Below are 19,479 nucleotides of genomic sequence, written 5' to 3'. Positions count from 1 at the left end.
AGGGACCGACAAGTCGGCTCCAGCACTACTTCAGGCGGCCCTTCCCGCTCTTCAAATGTGTCGCCTTCCTGGCGGTTCGGGTCTGCTTCTAGCGAACTATGTAAAGGGATGTCATGCATAACCACTTCTGCAACGGTTGGCACAAGTTTGTATCTGGGACAATCTTGGACAACATTCCAACATTCCCATATGGTGAATGATTTGTTTTTGTTGTTCACATTGTATCATGCTTGTGCTTGAAGTGTCTATAAAATGTGGGAGAAGATAAATTATAAAATGCAGGTGTAATACAAATAAATAAATTAAAATATTGATGCGGGTGGAATACAAATAAATAATAAAAATATTGTCACCTGGTCCGCTAAACTTCTGCCACTACTCAGATTAAAGGAAGCCTGAGAGATGGCATTTTTCCAACAAGTAAGCAAGTGTTAAGTTTTTTCCAACGACCTTGAAGACCTAGACTACTTCTTGCATCTTTTCCAAGCCTCTCGCAAAACATTGTACTAATTCTACTCCAAAGTTCCATCAACTGCATCTCATTACTCGTAAGCGGGTCAGGAGAAATTTGAACCTAGCATTCACACAACGTAACATCTTCGATGACCATCCAAGTAGCCATTTTTTGCACACAAAAGTATATGAAAGCTTTGGTTCAAAGTGTTGAAAATATTGAAATGCGGTGTAAGGTGGAAGATGATGGTTAGGTATTTATAGAAAAAAATTATAATAAATTTTTGTTTTATTTTTTCTATATTTTTAAACTATTTTTAATAATTTTTATTAAGTTAATTAATCTAGACCGTTGGATTTGGAAAAGATTGAAATCCAGCAGCCCAGAATTGGACACGTGCCCAACGGTAAGAATTCTGGCATTTTCTCTTCTTTCTTTTTTTTTTATATGTTTTTGGCCGAAAATCCTAGACCATTGATCTAGAAGGCCCATATGTTGTCATGTCACTAGCCATTGGGTTTGAAATTCAAAATTTATTTCCAACGGTTCAAAAAACTAACCGTTGGAAATCCAACGGTCGAAGACGCGCCATGTCCCGTGCCCCTTTAGTGCACCTGCATCAACAGGGCCCGCCATCTGTTTGCTATCGAGAATGCGCATCCACATGCGCGTGTTTCCCACGCATCTGACACAAAAAAATATATATGGCCTTTGTCGACATCATGCTAACGCCATCATGACGTCAGATAGGCCGATTCCTCACTTAGTCCATTTTGGGGTTGGCCTATTTTTAGTGGTAGAGGGGTTTTTTTGGGTGCCAGCCTGTAAGAGGGCTGGAGTTGCTCTTAGATCACCTCTCTTTTTTTAAATATAATTTTATATACAGTTCATCAAAATAGAGGTCGAGGTTTGAAGTCTGAAGTAAATTTTTTTGGCCACTTGAGTTGCAAACTTCCATTATACAACATATTACACAATTAGAAAATGAGCTCTTTCACAAAAATATCATTGAAAAAAAAGATATCTACAACTCAAAGTGTGATTCAAATATTATATAAACTAAAGCATGTACACTTTTGTTATCACTAATAATGACTTCATTTCAGCTTACTCGTGCAAAACTTTCTAACTAAGTAGTCTTTAGTCTAGTGGTAATTGTCTTCAATCAGTTGTAGAAAGTTTTTGTCATACACATAAGAACAATATATATTTTTGCTGAACAAGATATCTAGTTGTGACTAGTCCAATTCAATAGAGGTATTTTTTTTTTTTTAATGTGGCTAGTGCAAGAATTAGCCTTATAAATTTCTTATTTAAAAGAAAGAAAAAAAAAACAAAAACAAAAACTTTCCATATCTCATATAAACTTTTCCCAGTATGAACATAAGACCAAAAGTCAGATGTGGCTAATGAAAGCCTTTACTCATGTGACCATTATAACTTTATATATTATATAAAGCAAGGGTCAAATGAATAGTGTTTTTTTGGTGTTACAAGCTTCACCAAAATAATTGGACAGAAATATCCCCCAAATAAAAAACTTCAAAAACAACCCAAAATAATGCATCAAATGTGGCAGGGGTATTTTCATCATTTTAATAGTTAATTTTTTTGTACAATTTTTTCTTTTGAATAATTAGTACCTCACAATAGGCTAGCAATAATATAATTCAATCAGTTGTTCATTAAATATTATTTTCTCTATTTTTAAACACATTCAAAACATCTTAAGAGATGTGTAATGCCAGTTATTAAAAAGATCATTCACACGCGGATAATAATATGATTAAATTAGTTGTCAAATGATTGTTTTTTTAAAACGATATTATCTACACTAAGGAGGAGGGAGGTGGGCTCAGCCTCACAATGAGCTAGCAATAATGTGATTCAATCAGTTGTTTATTAAATATTATTTTCTCTATTCTTAATGTAAATTCAATAGAGACCGATTTTATTATGTAAATTCAACTGCTTTAATTGGTTTACCAGGGGTTTCTTCTAGCATGATCTAAGATTATTTATTTACTTCAAATATTTGATTTTCCTTTTGCCAATTTACATATATAAATATATTTAAAATGTGTAAGTCGCGTATAGCATGCCGTAATTCAAAAAATGCCTTATACACGCGCTCACGCTCGTGCATGAAGGTTAGTATTTATAAAGTGTAGTTAGTTATCACTCTTAAAGCAATATCCAAGTAGCTAGTAAATGCCTTCAATCTGAATCCCCTTTTTTTTCTTTTAACCTTCCAATTGTAGCATCCTATGGAACCCTATATTTTAACCACCACGAGGAGGTTTAATGGTTGAAGACGAATTATAGGCTTGTACTTTACACAGCACGTCCTTGGTTTAATTCCTGACATTGGTGAATAACACGATGGTAACACGAGGAGGCAGAAATGACTCTGTGAATCTTTCTGACTCCTGAAAGTATGGACTGCTATGACAAAGCCAACAGCTGATCCTTTAAAAAAAAAAAAATTCTCAGTCTTATCATTTTCCCCAAGCACAAGCTAAATTAAATTAAAATTAAAACCCTTCCCTTCTCTTCTCCCCTCCTCAATTCTCTCCAAGTCCAAATCCAAAGTCCAACACAAAATATTCAAACTCACAAAAAACACAACTCACTTATCACACCACACATTCACTCCCTCTCTCCCCATTGGGGAGGTCTTCTTCTAAAGTCCAACCCCCCCTTTTATTGCCGAGTCCATTGCACTCTCTCTCCCTCTTCACTCACACATTCACTTCCACCTACACACACGTTCTCTCTCTCTCTCCACAATTTTCTTGGGATTTATGGCCAAAGGAAGTGGACTCTCCATTGATTCAGATCCATTTTCCTTCTCTCTCCACAACCCTATAGTCCTCAACTCGTTCCAGGAAGACCGATATAACCACCACCACCTCCCACCACCCTCCACCACCAAAAGACAACAACTTTGCCACCACCACTCATCTCTCATGCTCATGGACAACTCCACCACTATTCACCGCCGCTCTCCTCCGCCCCCTCCTCCTCCCACGACTATCCAGTTCGCAGTCAATCTCAACTGCTCCCACGACGACGATGTACAGCACTCTCCTGGCTCACCACCACCCTCCAACGAGCAACGCAAAGTCATCGACGAGCGGGACTTCTTCGCCGATAGCAAGAACCGCCTTGATCACGAAAAGTCTGTCGTCTCCACCGACCCTGCCGATAAAATGGACTTACATGGCCCCACAGACATGGAATTCAACGTAAATGTAAGCAACCCTTTTCGCCATTTTTGTTCTTGAGTCACGGATCCAACCTACCTTAGGTATAGTCTTCTTCTTCCTCCTTCCTCTCCAGCCCTTTTCTCCTGCCTCGGCGCCTAACCTCAAAGTGTTTCGCCTTGCTTTTTTCTTAGTCCAAAATCTCCGATTAAACCTTAAAGGCTGACCCTTCGAAAGCTCGGTTGTCGTATGAGACGTGCCTACCAACTGGATTCGTGTCTCTGTTTTTGTTCATTGTGTTATTGATTTATCGATTTTTTTTATTTTTTTTGTTCAACGTATTGTCGTTCATGAAATTTAAACTCAGAACCTCTTCGACCTTTTTGTGGATTTTAATATTTTGTTTGTGTTTGTAGACTGGTTTGAATCTTCTCCTTACAAACACTAGTAGTGACCAATCAGTGGTGGACAATGGCATTTCATCCAACAAAGATGATAAAAGAGCTAAAAGTGAGGTAATGAAAATCTAACTGTTTTTTTTCTCCTCTTCTCTAAAGAAATTTCGACGTTACTAGAGATTTTATCAAATTGAAGAAAAAAAGTTACACCTTGATCAATTTAGCTTTACATTGTTTGACATGTGATTGAATTTTGGTTCTTGGGTTTTTCTCAGCTGACTGTTCTTCAAGCTGATCTCAAGCGGATGAACGCGGAGAACCAACGGTTGAAGGGGATGCTTAATCAGGTGACCACCAATTACAATGCACTTCAGGTGCATTTGCTGAATTTGATGCAAAGCCAGAAGGCTGATCAGAACGGTAGCGCTGCCGAAGGCCACGGAGTGGCGGTGGAAGAAAAGAAGATTATGAATGGCAATAAAACATCACTAGTGGTGCCGAGGCAGTTCATGGATCTTGGGTTGGCTGCTAACAATGGTGACGCTGATGAGCATTCACAGTCTTCGTCTGATGAACGTAGTCGTGGTGAACGGTCTGGGTCGCTTGGAGATAATGTGAAGGCTGCAGGGCACAGCGATGATCAGGGGATCGCTTTTGATCACGAAAAGAAGGATTTCGAGAGAAGGATTCGGAGAGAGGAGAGCCCGGATCAGCCGCCACAGAGTTGGGGGCCTAACAAAGTTCCGAGGCTCAATTCTCCGAAAGAGGTTGACCAAACTGAGGCTACAATGAGGAAGGCTCGGGTTTCGGTTAGAGCTCGATCGGAGGCGCCTATGGTATGTGTTTTTGTACTGAATTGGAATAGTGTTATGAGTGACATTGGATTTCTGTTCCAACATGTTTGTAGATTTGCTAAATTTGTTGGGTTTTGATTTAGATCACTGATGGATGTCAATGGCGAAAGTATGGGCAAAAGATGGCGAAAGGAAATCCATGTCCTCGTGCTTATTATCGATGCACCATGGCTGCTGGTTGCCCCGTTCGAAAACAAGTAAGCTAAGCTCTCTTAGGTTAACTTTCTCTTATTAGATATAAGACATGTTAACTTGTCAAACTGTGATTAGGATCATATATTTTTAGTCTTTGTAGTTTGTACTAATACTATTGTGATCAAACAGGTACAAAGATGTGCAGAGGATAGGACAATCCTCATCACTACATATGAAGGCAATCACAACCATCCATTGCCTCCGGCAGCAATGGCAATGGCATCGACTACATCATCTGCAGCGCGGATGCTGCTCTCGGGGTCTATGCCAAGTGCAGATGGCCTAATGGACTCAAACTTCCTCACCAGGACACTCCTCCCATGCTCCTCCAGCATGGCCACCATCTCCGCCTCGGCCCCATTCCCTACTGTTACATTGGACTTAACACAATCACCAAACCCTTTACAGCAGCTCCAAAGACCACCAGGCCAGTTCAACATTCCGTTCCCAAACCCTAATCAGAATTTCACCAATGGCCCTGCCTCATTGCTGCCTCAAATTTTCAGTCAGGCGCTGTACAACCAGTCTAAATTCTCTGGCCTCCAAATGTCACAGGACACAGACCGTGCCGCAGGCCAACTAGGCCACCAATCGCAACCAGGGCAGCAGCAGGGCTCATTGGCGGATCTTACTGCCGCCACCGCTGCCATTGCAGCTGATCCAAACTTCACTGCAGCCCTAGCAGCTGCCATCACCTCAATCATTGGCAATGCTCATCCAAACAACGACGTTGCCAACCCAGCAACCAACTCAAACAACAACAACGCCAATGGCAATGCCACCAGCAACAGCAATGGCAATTGCAACAATAAACTTAGCAATCCTAGTTTTTCAGGGAATTAAAGCAAGCTATTATTTTTTTCCTTCTTTTTTAGGTTCTTTTTTTACTTATTTTGGGATGGGAGAAAAGAAAGTGAAAATATACATTTTTTTTTTTTTGTTTTTTGTTTTTTTGTTTTTTTTTTTTTTGTGTGGAGGGGATAAATTAAACATAGATATTATTTTCTTTGTCATTTGGAATAATATGTTCAAATTGTATGTCAGTACAAAGTTCCATGAAAACGAAGAAAAAAACAAAGAAAGAGGAAAGCATCCAAATTGGTTTTTCGATTTTTTGTATGCATTCAGAAACGGTGAGATTGATGTTTTGTCACTCTCTCATCTTATATTTATTTATGTCAATGTTCTATGTTTTCCAATGGACCAATCAAACCTAACAAGAATTAAATTAGTCTCGATGTCATTTGTCAGAAGACTTTAGATTCAATTCACGTGTAAACACAGACACGAATTATATTTATAACTATTTTAGTATTTAGTTTTTGTCTAAATGCATTATAGCGACATGGTTTTATTATAAAAGTTATTTCGTGTCCGATCTTTTTCGTTTTATTGATTTTGTCCGAATTCTCCTTTCTTTAGGCAAAAAAAAATAAAAATAAAATAAAAAAAAGAAAAAAAAGAGAGAAGAAGAAAGGGGAAGGATCTTCTCCGGTGGATCCCTCTTGCTCCTGTTTGATCCCCTTCTTTTCGGAAGTTGTTTCTATTTCTACACTATTTCTTCCTTACTTCCCCCGGTTTTTGAGGTTTTTTTTTTCTTCAGCTTCTTAATAACAATAGGCAACGATAGTCTGCCTAAATAGTAGATACATGTAATAAAAAAGTCGTAAAAAAAGAAATAATTTCTCTCTCGAAAACAAAATTATCTGAACGTTGTAAGCTGTTGTTGATGACAGATATTAGGTTCTCATTGAGTTCTACGTTATGAATAGGTAAAAGAAATCAAAGGCTAGAAGTAGAGGAGAAGAACGAAGTAAAAGACAAACAGAAAATGACAAATGGAAGGGAGAAGAAGGGATTTTATTCTTTATTTGGAGATATGTGTATTGAAAGTGGCAAGGGAAGAAGTCAATAAAACCGTCTCGGAGAGTTACGGGGTTAGTTTGACAAGCAAGGAAAGGGTGCAAAGGGAAAGAGACTTCCTTTGGTTTTTGTCTGTCACGTTTGATGCTACTGACCCTTGCCATTTACGTATTTGGCAAGGCTTGTTCTTAGCTTCACCCAATTGATGACATGGAAAATGTACTGTAAATAAATAATTATACCATCTTTTAGGGTGGGTATTTTTGTGGGTCAACCGCCCAAACCGACCAACCCAACTAAAATGTGTCAATTTGGGTCGGGTTCTACTTTAAAAAAATTAAATAATATGCTAGTTGTCTTGGGCAACAATAGTTTGAGAAAATACTAACCCCAGCCTATTGAATTGGTCTACGGTTTGGGACTGAAACCGAGCCAAACAATCCAATGCTCACACCCTCCTTTTGATGTAGATAATTATAAATAAACGCTTCAGGGATAACATTGGAGAAAAAAGAATAGTGTTTGTATGAGACTTCAATTAGTTTGGGCTTACAAAGCCACCTATAAATTATGGCAAAATTACCGGAAATTAAAAAGCATGAGAAAATCATTCTCTGCAGTTGGGTGCATGTTGCTAGAGGAATACAATCACCTATTTCATTTGATGATTTCAGAAACTTAACTAGGCACCTCAAAAGACTGTCGAACGGTATGCACTTGCATGAGAGCTATCTTCATTTCGTACGGTGACTCGTTGTATTTTTTTCACGTGTAAGTTAGAGGTATTATGTTCAAACTTGTAAGTAACAAGTTCGATATCAATTTATTCATCACCCTTTAGTGTAAATATATATATACATGCCCTATATATATATTCTTTTTTTTTTTTTTTGAACAAACGATATTATCTACACTAAGGATGAAGCGGTGGGCTTAACCTCACAATGGACTAGCAATAATGTGGTTCAAATTCGACTTTGGTGAGAATCGAACCTAATATATGACACTTACAAGTGAAGAAAAATATCACTAGACCGTAGTACTAAATGACGGTATAAATATATCTTCGTACAAAAAGAAATGGTGAATTCTTCGTTCAAGGGCTTAGAAGCTGACACTCCATGCTTTGATACCATATGGGCTGCCCTAATAATTCATTAAAGTCCAGCAGACAATTACTTATTTTTCGGGGCATGGGCCTCTTTGTGGGCTCTAACGTGAATTGTTTGTGGGCCCTACAAACATGGCCCAAAGAGTAAGTCTGCTACGTCCGGACGATGTGGAGTATTTGGGGATTGTGACTTCACACTAAAGGCGCCACTGTCTGAGTTTCAAAACTGGACTGGTAGTTGCGGCCGAAAGTTAACTGCAATTTTCGGTGGGACCGACAGATGCCCAATCCAAACACGACACATCACCATGCCGGAACCCACAAAAATTAAAACAAATTGTGAACCGTTCGATTTTAGCTACTTCGATTCAACCACCGGCCGCAACATGAATCCCCATCTATTCCGCGAAGTAGCAGAACCGGCCTCTCTCTTCTTTAGTGCTTTTATGCTCCGACTTTAGTTTCCTTGTTGTTTCAGTTTCCATCTGATCCTTCGCAGTTCGTCGTCATAAGAAAAATGTAAGTAATTTAATTTAATTAAAATTAAAATTTAATGCATCAAAATTAAGTTCCTAATAATTTTGTTCATAGCTTAATGTTTTTGGATCGTTATTTTTTGCACGTATTTTAGATTGTTTTCTACTAAAGTGTGCACCTTTATTGCTGATCGAGTTCTAGGGTTACTTAAAATCTGTTTGGTTCCTGAGAAAATATCAGGAAAAGGTCAAAAAAAACGAAATTTGAATGAAAGTTTATGTTTTTCAATAATCAAATATAGACCATTTTAATGTTTTTGTGAAAGAATTTCCACTTTCAGTACTTTCTCAGAGTGTGAATTATGAACAACAAATTTGCAAACTTGTTTTGCAGTTCTCCAAAAATGGGTACCCAATTTCGAGCTGGTTTGGTTACTTCCTTTCTGTTTCTTCTTCTGTCCCATGTGGTGATTTCCACACCCAATGATGGGTTGGTCAGGATTGGACTGAAAAAGATGAAAATAGATCAAACTTGTCATCTAAATAGAAGAAGTAATGGAACACCGGGAGGTCCGATTAGGAAGTATCATTTGCGCGGTAATCTTGGGGAGTCTGAGGACACGGATATTGTTGCACTGAAGAACTATATGGATGCACAGTATTTTGGTGAGATTGGTATTGGAACTCCTGCTCAGAAGTTCACTGTGATATTTGACACTGGAAGTTCTAATCTTTGGGTGCCCTCAGCAAAGTGTTATTTCTCGGTAGGTTTATTAAGTCTTTTCCTTCACAGGTCGTGGGTCCTTTTGTATTAGAACTGTTAAGCAACTTAAGTTTTCTTACAAGTTGGTTCGCTTTCAAATTGCAGGTTGCTTGCTATTTGCATCCCAAGTATAAGTCTAGCCAATCAAGTACATACACGAAGAATGGTACGCTTCCCTTCCCTGCTTCAATGCATTCACGTTCTAATAAGATTAAGACTGTCCAATGGGATGATCAAGCACAGCCTTAGCTGATACAGATTTAAACTTGATGTGACGGGGAAAAAGAAAAACTGACACAAGTTAAAGAGTGATGTAGATACTAGTTGTAAAAAACTTAAAGTTTATTTGCCATATTTTATTTTCCAATGTAGGCAAATCTGCGGCGATCCAGTATGGAACTGGTGCAATTTCAGGTTTCTTCAGCCAGGACCATGTCCAAGTCGGCGATCTTGTTGTTAAGGATCAGGTTAGTTTTCTTGGCAGAAAGTTGATATGGTGATTTTCGGTGTTGTGGACTTTACCTTTACTATTTTTATTGGTTATAGGACTTTATTGAGGCAACCAAAGAGCCTGGAGTCACATTTGTGGCAGCTAAGTTTGATGGTATTCTTGGACTTGGATTTCAAGAGATCTCAGTTGGAGATGCTGTTCCTGTCTGGTAATTCAATGCCACTTAGTTGTTGAATATATTCCAAATCAGTCGATCAATTTATAAAATTAAACTAACACTCCGAATTTTGTATTTTATTTGCCCTTCCCCACTTGTAAGTCCTCGATGTTAATCTGTTTGACTTTATATTTGCTATTATAACAGGTATAATTTGGTCAATCAAGGTCTTGTTAAAGAACCAGTTTTCTCATTTTGGTTAAATCGCAATACAGAAGGGGAAGAAGGGGGTGAGATTGTCTTTGGTGGGGTTGATTCTAGTCATTTCAAGGGTGAGCATACATATGTTCCTGTGACTCAGAAAGGCTACTGGCAGGTTCACTATTCAAAATCTTTACAACTTTTGCAGATTTTTCTACTTGATATGTTATTCATTTTCTTTGTTTTAATTTGATTCATACGTCCTTTTTTCTGTTATTTGCAGTTTGATATGGGTGATGTCTTAATTGATGGTGAATCATCTGGTAATGATCTGAAACTTATTTTCGAAGCCTTACTATGTTGAGGCAGTTGGTGCTTTCTATGGTCTAGGCCAGCTTTCTTGTTATGGTATTGAAAGATTGTCATGTCACGTTCCAGGATTTTGTGCTAATGGCTGTTCAGCAATTGCTGACTCAGGCACCTCCCTATTGGCTGGACCAACGGTATGCATTCTAGCCTACTATGTCGATATTCTAATTTCTCCTTACTGTCAGTATGTTAAGAAGCACAGCACAAGACATACATATAATAATGCCGTCTAAGACATTCAAAGCCCACTTCACCTGTATATTCTATCATGTTGTTATTTCATTTAGCAACTTCTGATTAATATTATTGTATAATTTCACCTTTTCAGACTGTTGTCACTCAAATCAATCATGCCATTGGAGCCTCAGGTGTTGTAAGCCAGGAATGTAAGACAGTGGTTGAACAATATGGGAAAACCATAATAGAAATGTTGATGGCTAAGGTATATAGATTTGATATCTACTACATATTTTTATTTTCATTGAAACTTTCCTGTTCTTTCATCCTTTTAGGGATAAGGAGATAATTTTTCTATTGGTCGGTTTCTTTTTGGTTCTGCTTGCCTTAAAATCTCCTTGCAGCGAATTGATTTTTTCTTTTACTGGCATGTTTTATAGTCACAACCCCAAAAGATCTGCTCTCAAATTGGTTTCTGTACTTTTGATGGAACTCGTGGTGTGAGGTTAGATGCAGTTCAACCTATTTTCTTAAACTTGTGGTAGAAAGGATGGTAGTAATAATGAGGCTAATTAGGTCATCCTGTTTTAATGTGCTTACGTCTTTGCAGCACGGGCATTGAAAGTATGGTGGATCAGAAACCAGAAAAGCAATCCGATGGTGTGCATGATGCTACATGTGCTGCTTGTGAGATGGCAGTGGTATGGATGCAGAGTCGGCTAAGGAAAAATCAGACAGAGGAGCAGATCTTGGATTATGTCAATCAGGTAATTAAACTTCCCTTTTCATCTCTCTGTGAAACGTTCCTTGCAGCAAGCTTATGTTGGCATTTGCACTTGTAGCTCTGTGAACGACTTCCAAGTCCCAGTGGAGAATCAGTAGTCCAGTGTGATTCTCTATCCTCATTGCCCAGTGTGTCATTTACCATTGGTGGTAAAGTATTTGACCTTGCTCCAGAGCAGGTATGGTTTCATGACATTAACCCTAAATCTTTTCATCTTTCATTTGAGCACATTAGTATCAATTTTATTTACACATCCACCGCAAAACGATCTCCAGTTTTTCACCTTTTTATTTACTTCTGTTGAAGCTTCCTTAATCTGGTTTTCTGGAAATCTAGTATTTCTTGATCATTTCTTCCATCTCTACCATCATATGGGCCCCTAGGATGACCTTAGCAGTTTTTACCAGCATTTATCCAATTTAACTTTTTGGTCTTCATGAATGTCGAAAGGCGCTTACTTTAAATTTGCCAAAACGAATATGTGAAGTCCACTTTAGGGTTATCATCTTTTTATGCTGTGAAGTTAATGTATGGTTCTGAAGATACAAATGATTCAGGAAATTGAAGTTTTGATGGCTGGCCAACAAAATTAGTATCGGTAATAGTTGTAGGCCACGACAACTTGTGTGTTGCTAAAGGGTGACTACTCCTAAGATTTAAGGCTTCATTTGTTACACATGATTGGATTGGAATGGATAAGACGCTATTTTAAAGGTTTTTTGAAAGACAAGATGAAAATTGTGACCAACTTAGAGGTAGGAGAAGGATTACCCAAGAAGAAAAGTTATCCATTCCAATACTCTCCAAAATGGGAGGATTAGATGGGATAAGTTTTCTTCCTATCTAATCCTCGTCTAATCCTTTCACAATGAAAAATCATTCTCATCTATTTTCAATATGCCTTGAATTTAGAGAGTAATCATTTCCAATCCAATCCTTTCTACCAAACGAGCCCTAAAAGTATTATAGGATTCATTTACCATTCAAGTTTTCGGTATGAGCATAAAGAACTTCTTCCGTAACTATGAGGCAATATAGCTTGGCTGTCAGACTTAAGATTTACTCATTACTGGTTAGGTTTCTGAATAGTCTTAGAGTTGAATTTATGCCATGCACGATGTTGTTTTTATGGAATTGCATTAGTACACTATTGAAAGACTCATCAACTTTGAGCCGTCAGTGAGTTTTCTGCATGAAACTGTATTGTAGTCTGTAGCATACTATGAATTACATTTAATTGGAGCCGGAATAGCTGTTCTGTTTTTCCCTTCTATCCGTTTATTTCGTATATTATGCAAGTCGATATAATATTTCTAATAGCCATTATCGCCATTGTTGATAAAACCAGTGTTCGTCCTTTTTTGCTGATATTCAATTATTCATTTTGTGTAATATTCATCGCCCAACTAATATGTTAATGTGTGTTGGTACCGTGGGATCAGTACGTTCTCAAAGTTGGGGAGGGAGTCGCTGCTCAGTGCATCAGTGGATTTATAGCTTTAGATGTCGCTCCTCCTCGTGGACCACTGTGGTATTTCTCTCTTTCCGTCATTGCTCATAAGCGTCTTTCAACTTTTACATGCTTTCCAACAATGGTCATGCAGAAATAGTTTACTGCAGTGACTAAAAACAAGTAATAGTTTCTTAACCCTTGGTCACTAATGGTGGTGCATATGTATATGCGATGCAGGATTCTGGGAGACATTTTCATGGGTCGGTATCACACCGTGTTCAACTACGGAAACTTGTCAGTTGGATTTGCAGAAGCAGCTTAGTTCTGTATTTATTCTCAGCTTGCCTACTTATGTAAATAATCGCTGCTGACATCACAGAAAAGATTTGCAGCGATGGAACTTGTTTATGTGATGGATCATGGACCACGAACCTTGTTTAATCGTGCCCAAGTGAATAAATCGAAGACAAGATGTGCTAATATTGCTGTATGTATAATATATGGGGCTGAAATTGAAGTACCAAACTTTTCTTGAGTGTCACAATGACTGCAAGAAACGAGACACTTTTAGGCTTCCACCAATATTTATACAGGTGGCAATTACAAATCATTTTTATGGAAAGATGATGTCATTGGTTGAATTTTGAGCTCACAAATCAAAGCCAGAAAACGCAATGGCATGTGTGATTGTGTGATTTGTTTGGGATACTGGTAGCATGTAACCTACATAACGGACTTGAAATATTGTCAATATACTATCGTAGATGCATTAAAGTTTCTCTAAAAGTCACGCCAGTATGTAGTAGAAGCGTCAATGAGGCGATTTTACTTTCATTTAGGATTTGTCTATGCACGAAGCAGCAACAGAAAATGTTTGAGAAAATTTTCCTTGCATTTGGAATACTGTGCTAATAGTTTTTCAAATCAATCATGTATTATTATATAAAAAAAATCCAAGACATTAAATTTTACATAATAATACGCAAATAACTTGAGATACCGTTAATGTGGCATCTTCATAATTTTCACACAAATCACACCTGTACGTTCTAGAAGTGTTTATGGTGTGATTTCATCTTCGATTTGGATTCGTCTAAGTACGTGGTTGAAGCAGAAAGAGTGACAATATTGAAAGCACTTTTAGCCCTTAAAATCTCTAACCAACAAACTAAAAAGCGACACAAAAGCAAACTTGTTACGTGTGCTGAGCCTTTTATGATTCCATCTGTCCCATCACCCACACAGACAGATAGAACCAATCACTTACTATAACGGCACGTCCAAGCAAGCAAATCCATCATCCATCTCTACTCATTCAAATGCCGGCTACAACAAACCCACCCTATCATGCTAAACCAAAGCAATCCCTCGTGACCAACGACGAGGATTGGCTCAGTTTGTAAGGTTTATACTTTATGTGTCGTCCTATTTAAGTTTAAGTTTTGTTATTAGCAGTTTTCGTTGAAGCACGATCTGTAAATTTTTACATAAATTCATACCCGTGGTAGTTGGCAGTTTAATGTCACGCATAATCCATTCTCGCTCAAGGTGTGGGTATGCTCTGACGTTTGTAGCGAGAGTAACCAATCTATCAATTTTTTCACCAAAAAAAAAAAAAGCAAACCCTCATTTATTTTTTCCAACCCCAAAAACTCACAACATTGTAAAACTCAAATAATTTTAGATGAACCCAGATCCTCTCCGAATCTAAAAAAACTGAGCCTAAGGATCAAATAATCCGGGCCATTGAAATTTGATCTAACGGCTACAAACAAAGGATTCTTCTAAAAGTTATAATAATTGTAACTGTTGAATCAATTTTCAATGGACAAGATTATTTGATCTTTAGACTCAATTTTTTTTAGATCCGAAGAGGATCTAGGTTCATTTTAGATGAAGTACAAATTATTAGGTCTAGGTAAACCCAAATTTGAGATTGGCAACATGGACGTGATTCTATGACACCGACTTCCATGACTTGGCCTAGGGACTGTCGACACCTTGGACAAATAAGATATCGTCACGACTCGTCATTGTGATTTGAAATTGCTAAATTTTGGAACTTGATTTGAGTATATGCAATTACCTCAAAATACTGATTAGCTCCATGCCATTTGCATGATTGGTTGCGCCGTTATTACTTCAGCTCACCTCATGCTTTGCGTTTAAAACTTAGCTAAGATAGTGGGGCTGGGAACTTTATAAGCAATTTTTTTAGGGGAATAATGGTACAAGTCAAAGTAGGACCAATGCAGATCATAGGGATTCAAGTATTTGTTTCATCTTATTGCCAAATAAAAAGTGCATAGTCTCTAATTCAGTACCATTTAATTGTTAGAAAAGCTAGCAAAGATTCCAAACTCATGCTTACAATGACGAGAATGCCTTGCATGAAACGGACTTATTTTCATTGTGATATTTTTATCTAAAAATATAATTTACATATGCAAACTCTCTTTGATTTAATGTTATTGAATTGAAATATTACAAGACGGTGAACGGTTTCAATGAAATTAACTTTTCAGAGCCACTATCATGCAATTTAATTTACAAGACAAAGCAATCTGCATTCTGCAACCCTTTCCTTATCCTCTGCCGCAAGGGAAACGAGACATCAATACAATAAGCCACCTATGTAGTGTTGTCAAGGACCCCAGTCCACAACTCTTCTTTTTTATATTTCTATTTCAGTTGCATGTAAGGCACGTAAACCTTGTCACTTCCACAAATACAACGCACGACACACATAAAACGTGCCCCTCGATAACCCTCAACACCTACGTGTTCCCCTTCCTATTGTTCATTTTTAGCCTCCACTTTCACGAGTAATGAGTAGTGAATGATGAGTTTTTTCTCATGAAAAATGAACTATAATCATATGTTCTACTATCGTTAGATTGACTGTAAATCTGTGTTACACGTTAATTAATTTATTTTCAAATTCGGATTATATTGTTCATATTTTTTGTTATTGTTTGACATTCGATTGTGAATATGTATCACATATTAGCTCAACTCATTTCTGATTATATTATTTAGATTTCATAACTTGTCATAATATTGTTAGGCATCCGGTCATGAATATGTAACATATTAATTTAACGCATTCCTAATTACGTTGTTCAGATTCAGTCTGACAATATAAATATTTTGCCTTACAACATAACATTGGCAAGAAAACATTACTCGGATTATATATAAACATGCAGATCATGTAGAACTATCTTACAAGCCACGCATAAAATTTTAGAGTTGTTGGTTTAGATACTCACTCTTGGTCCAACTAACTAAACAAGGTTTTGGCAGAGATTAGATATTTAGATGGTGATTAAGTATGTGTGTGAGTGAGACAACAAATAGAAGATTGTTAATTAGGGTTGTTGTTGGTGCCATTTTACTTTTATAACCCCCAAAACAACAACTAATTTCACCTGCTTAGTTACTGTGGATATGGTTTAGTCAATTGGGAATCGGTTTCAACCTCTACCCTTTTTTGGCTTTTGAATTGATTCCTCTCTTTAACTCTCTTGCAAGTTGCAAGTTCCAAACCACCACCCCACCTTCTACCTTTTATTGGTCCATCAAGTTTATCTACCATCTTGTGTTTTATTAATTAAGAGGTGGAACAATATATATATATATATATATATATATATATATATATATATTATGTGACATCATTTTTTTACATAATTTTTTATACAAGTTTTTGTGAAGTTTACTTTGTAACGTATGTTAACGATCCAAACAATTTATCTTTTAGGATATCATTCATAGATTATACTAGCAAAAACTTAGACAAGTTCATCAAAAATATTAAAACATTCATTTGTAGTGAAGAAAATGAACGAATACAATCCTAAAAAAACCTAAACCTTTAATTCAACGTTCATATGGTTTCAAATTAAGTGATTTTTGGTAGACATGATTTTTTGGAAAAAGGCCTAAAAGATACGATTTGAATCCTTGAAATACAATACGAAGTGGGCCTCACAAAAACGCATATTAAAAGTTGTGTAAAAAAAGTGATGTCACGGATTTACTCCTTATATATATATATATATATATATATATATATTGGTTGGCATAATATTGTAGTGTGTACCTTCGTGCACGGTGGAAGTTAGAGAAGGACGTTTAATATTTTAACTAGCAAAACAAATGTCTAAGAGTAGATGAAACATGAGGTTTGAAGCAACGAAACGTAACATATGAATTAATCAAACATTGTTCATGCTGGTTTCTTAGTGTTTAATATAATTTAATGGTTTCAATCCCTTAATTATTTAATTATAATTAATGGTAAGTACCTTTCTTAATTAAAATTACTACCAAGATTATTCTTTTCTTTTAGTGCCTTAAATGATACTTTTTCGTCTATGATTAATTGTAATTTTTTTCTACTTTATTTTGTTCTTTCTAGAAAGGAATTATTAATTTCTTTTTAAAAGAGACCGACGGGTGGTTTTAACTCGGCAGTGTATTTTTTGGAGGTTGGGAAGATTCACAGAGACATTTCAATTTCCCACTGGCCATCATGTGCGATTCACCAACACTAAGAATTAAACACAGAACATATCATATCAAATATAGGTCTGAAATTCGTTATCAATCACTGAGTCACTCCGTGGTAGTTTCTGTAAAGGAATTATGAAAGTGCTTTATTTAGCATAGGAATTCCTTTTGTGGTGTGTATGCTACTTTTGTGGATCATCGCCTTTCCTTTGTCCGCAAACTTAGACATGAAATTATTAAGGGACACGTCCAAGACGGCATATCATCAATCATGATTGCTTTACTTAACGGACACAAAATCGACTCTAATATCTGATTATTTGGCTTTTTATCAAGTAGATATTGCAGTATAATCCAACGGTAAAAGAATAACACAAATTTATATAGGTCACATCAACATCTACAATTTTAAAAAGCTAATACAAATTTGCTGCGTAAGGCGGAATTCAAATGCAGAGATCTCTGTGTTCAGAGCTAAAGAATTCGGGCGGTTTAAGGGAGCGAGAGAAAAAAGAGATTTGGACCGTTCAAGGGTTTGATTTTGTGTGTGGTGGGCAATGAGGGTCAAGATTTAAATTGAGTGGTCCAGATTCTCTAGTATGTTGACTTTGAACAAAAAGATCTGAAGAGTATGAATTCCAACCAACTTGATTAAACTATACATCATTAACAGAAAGAAAACAGAAGGCTACAAATTTTCACTAAGAAGAGAGAGACTACAAAAAAAAAAAAAAAAAAAAACTCAAATTTGTTTGAATTTTCCCTAGTCCATCGGCTTCACATATGCTGTTGTTGCTTAACATTTTAAGTTTATTTGAATTTTTTGTGCCCCAGTGATGACAACACAAATTTCCACAAAATGTGATCTTAAGTCAATGATAATATGTAGCTACCATTTATGTTTAAAATATGGATATCGACATAGATATTGGTTGCCTTTGATAGAAATTATGGAAATTTACAATGGAGTGAGTATATCAACTTATTAAGATTTGGTCAAAATTAGAGAAAATTTTCTCAAAAAAATTTCAAAAGTTCAAAAGTTGCAATGGGTTATAACAAATTTTCTATAATGAATCAATAAATATCATCAATATTTATTAATTTTCCTATATCTCATCGATATAAGGTGAAGTTTTACCCCTTCTTTCCATATTAATATTTGATTTTTCAAATATTTCAACAAAAAAATTGACAATTTCGTGAATATTTTAAATACCGACTACAATAGAGAAAAATTGGACTAATATTGAAAATTTATGAGTAGTGCCATTGCAAAATCTGCATTGGTCAAAGAATCCAGGGTCCCAAAAATAATTTAAAAAATGATGGTGCATGGTTTAGTGTAAGACTTGGTCAAAACTCTAAATCCCCTTCTTTAAACTTTGGATAATAATACCCCAATTGGCATAAAATTCCATATTTGTATTTTTTTCTCAACCAAAAAGAAGACTTGATTTTTGACAAGACTTGCATGTATAGTGGTAAATCACATGCTTAAATTCAACCATTTACCAAAACTAAAATTGAAAGTGATACTAAAATTCAACCCTATTTTGGTGGTTCAACTCACCTTACCGACAAACCCTCCCAATTTTAATTTCACATATCCTTCCAAATTACAGAATCCAATCCCGTTAGGATTATCCAATCCAATCTAACTCTATCCAACCTCTCCCATCTCCTTCACCAAACCAAAACCAAAACCAAATGTGTACCCAAATTTTTCGGTTTGCACCCTCTTAAACGAATCCAGATTCTCGCCGGATCCTCTTTGTGAAGATCTCGTGAATCGTGTCCGTTCATCGTACATCGTACGGTCAGAAATTATTTTAAATATTTTTATTTAAAATTAAACACAAACAGTACCTAACAAAAACTGATCGTACGATGCACGGATACAATTCACAGATCTCCAAAATCCTCACCAAAAAAATCCGGAGAGGATCAAGTTGGCTCTTAAACCCCAATTCTTGACACGTGTTGACATCCCGCTTCGCCAAATCGCACCCGTGTGGGAGGCAGATGCCGTCAACCCCATCCGAATTTCGA

The 19,479-nt window shown here is 36.7% G+C and overlaps 2 protein-coding genes across 2 annotated transcripts; both read left to right on the top strand.

Moving 5' to 3' along the window:
* The first annotated feature begins 3,124 nt into the window (after window positions 1-3,124).
* LOC137708697 (putative WRKY transcription factor 31) lies at window positions 3,125-6,219 on the top strand. Its single transcript, XM_068447827.2, has 5 exons — window positions 3,125-3,708; window positions 4,077-4,175; window positions 4,334-4,894; window positions 4,996-5,109; window positions 5,237-6,219. The coding sequence occupies exons 1-5, from the start codon at window positions 3,259-3,261 to the stop codon at window positions 5,948-5,950; spliced, it is 1,938 nt and encodes a 645-aa protein (XP_068303928.2). The 5' UTR covers window positions 3,125-3,258; the 3' UTR covers window positions 5,951-6,219.
* A 2,243-nt stretch (window positions 6,220-8,462) lies between these two features.
* LOC137709336 (aspartic proteinase A1) lies at window positions 8,463-13,437 on the top strand. The gene is made up of 14 exons (XM_068448421.2): window positions 8,463-8,600; window positions 8,952-9,321; window positions 9,426-9,486; window positions 9,693-9,787; window positions 9,867-9,979; window positions 10,136-10,304; window positions 10,413-10,452; window positions 10,568-10,632; window positions 10,827-10,940; window positions 11,116-11,180; window positions 11,286-11,442; window positions 11,518-11,637; window positions 12,902-12,990; window positions 13,150-13,437. The coding sequence occupies exons 2-14, from the start codon at window positions 8,962-8,964 to the stop codon at window positions 13,232-13,234; spliced, it is 1,533 nt and encodes a 510-aa protein (XP_068304522.2). The 5' UTR covers window positions 8,463-8,600; window positions 8,952-8,961; the 3' UTR covers window positions 13,235-13,437.
* The last annotated feature ends 6,042 nt before the right edge of the window (window positions 13,438-19,479 follow it).

This window comes from Pyrus communis, chromosome 17 (genome assembly GCF_041283825.1).
Source record: "Pyrus communis isolate YQ-2024b chromosome 17, ASM4128382v1, whole genome shotgun sequence".
NCBI lineage: Eukaryota > Viridiplantae > Streptophyta > Magnoliopsida > Rosales > Rosaceae > Pyrus > Pyrus communis.
Note: the sequence above shows the minus strand (reverse complement) of the source record. Positions and strands in the feature narration are given on the sequence as shown.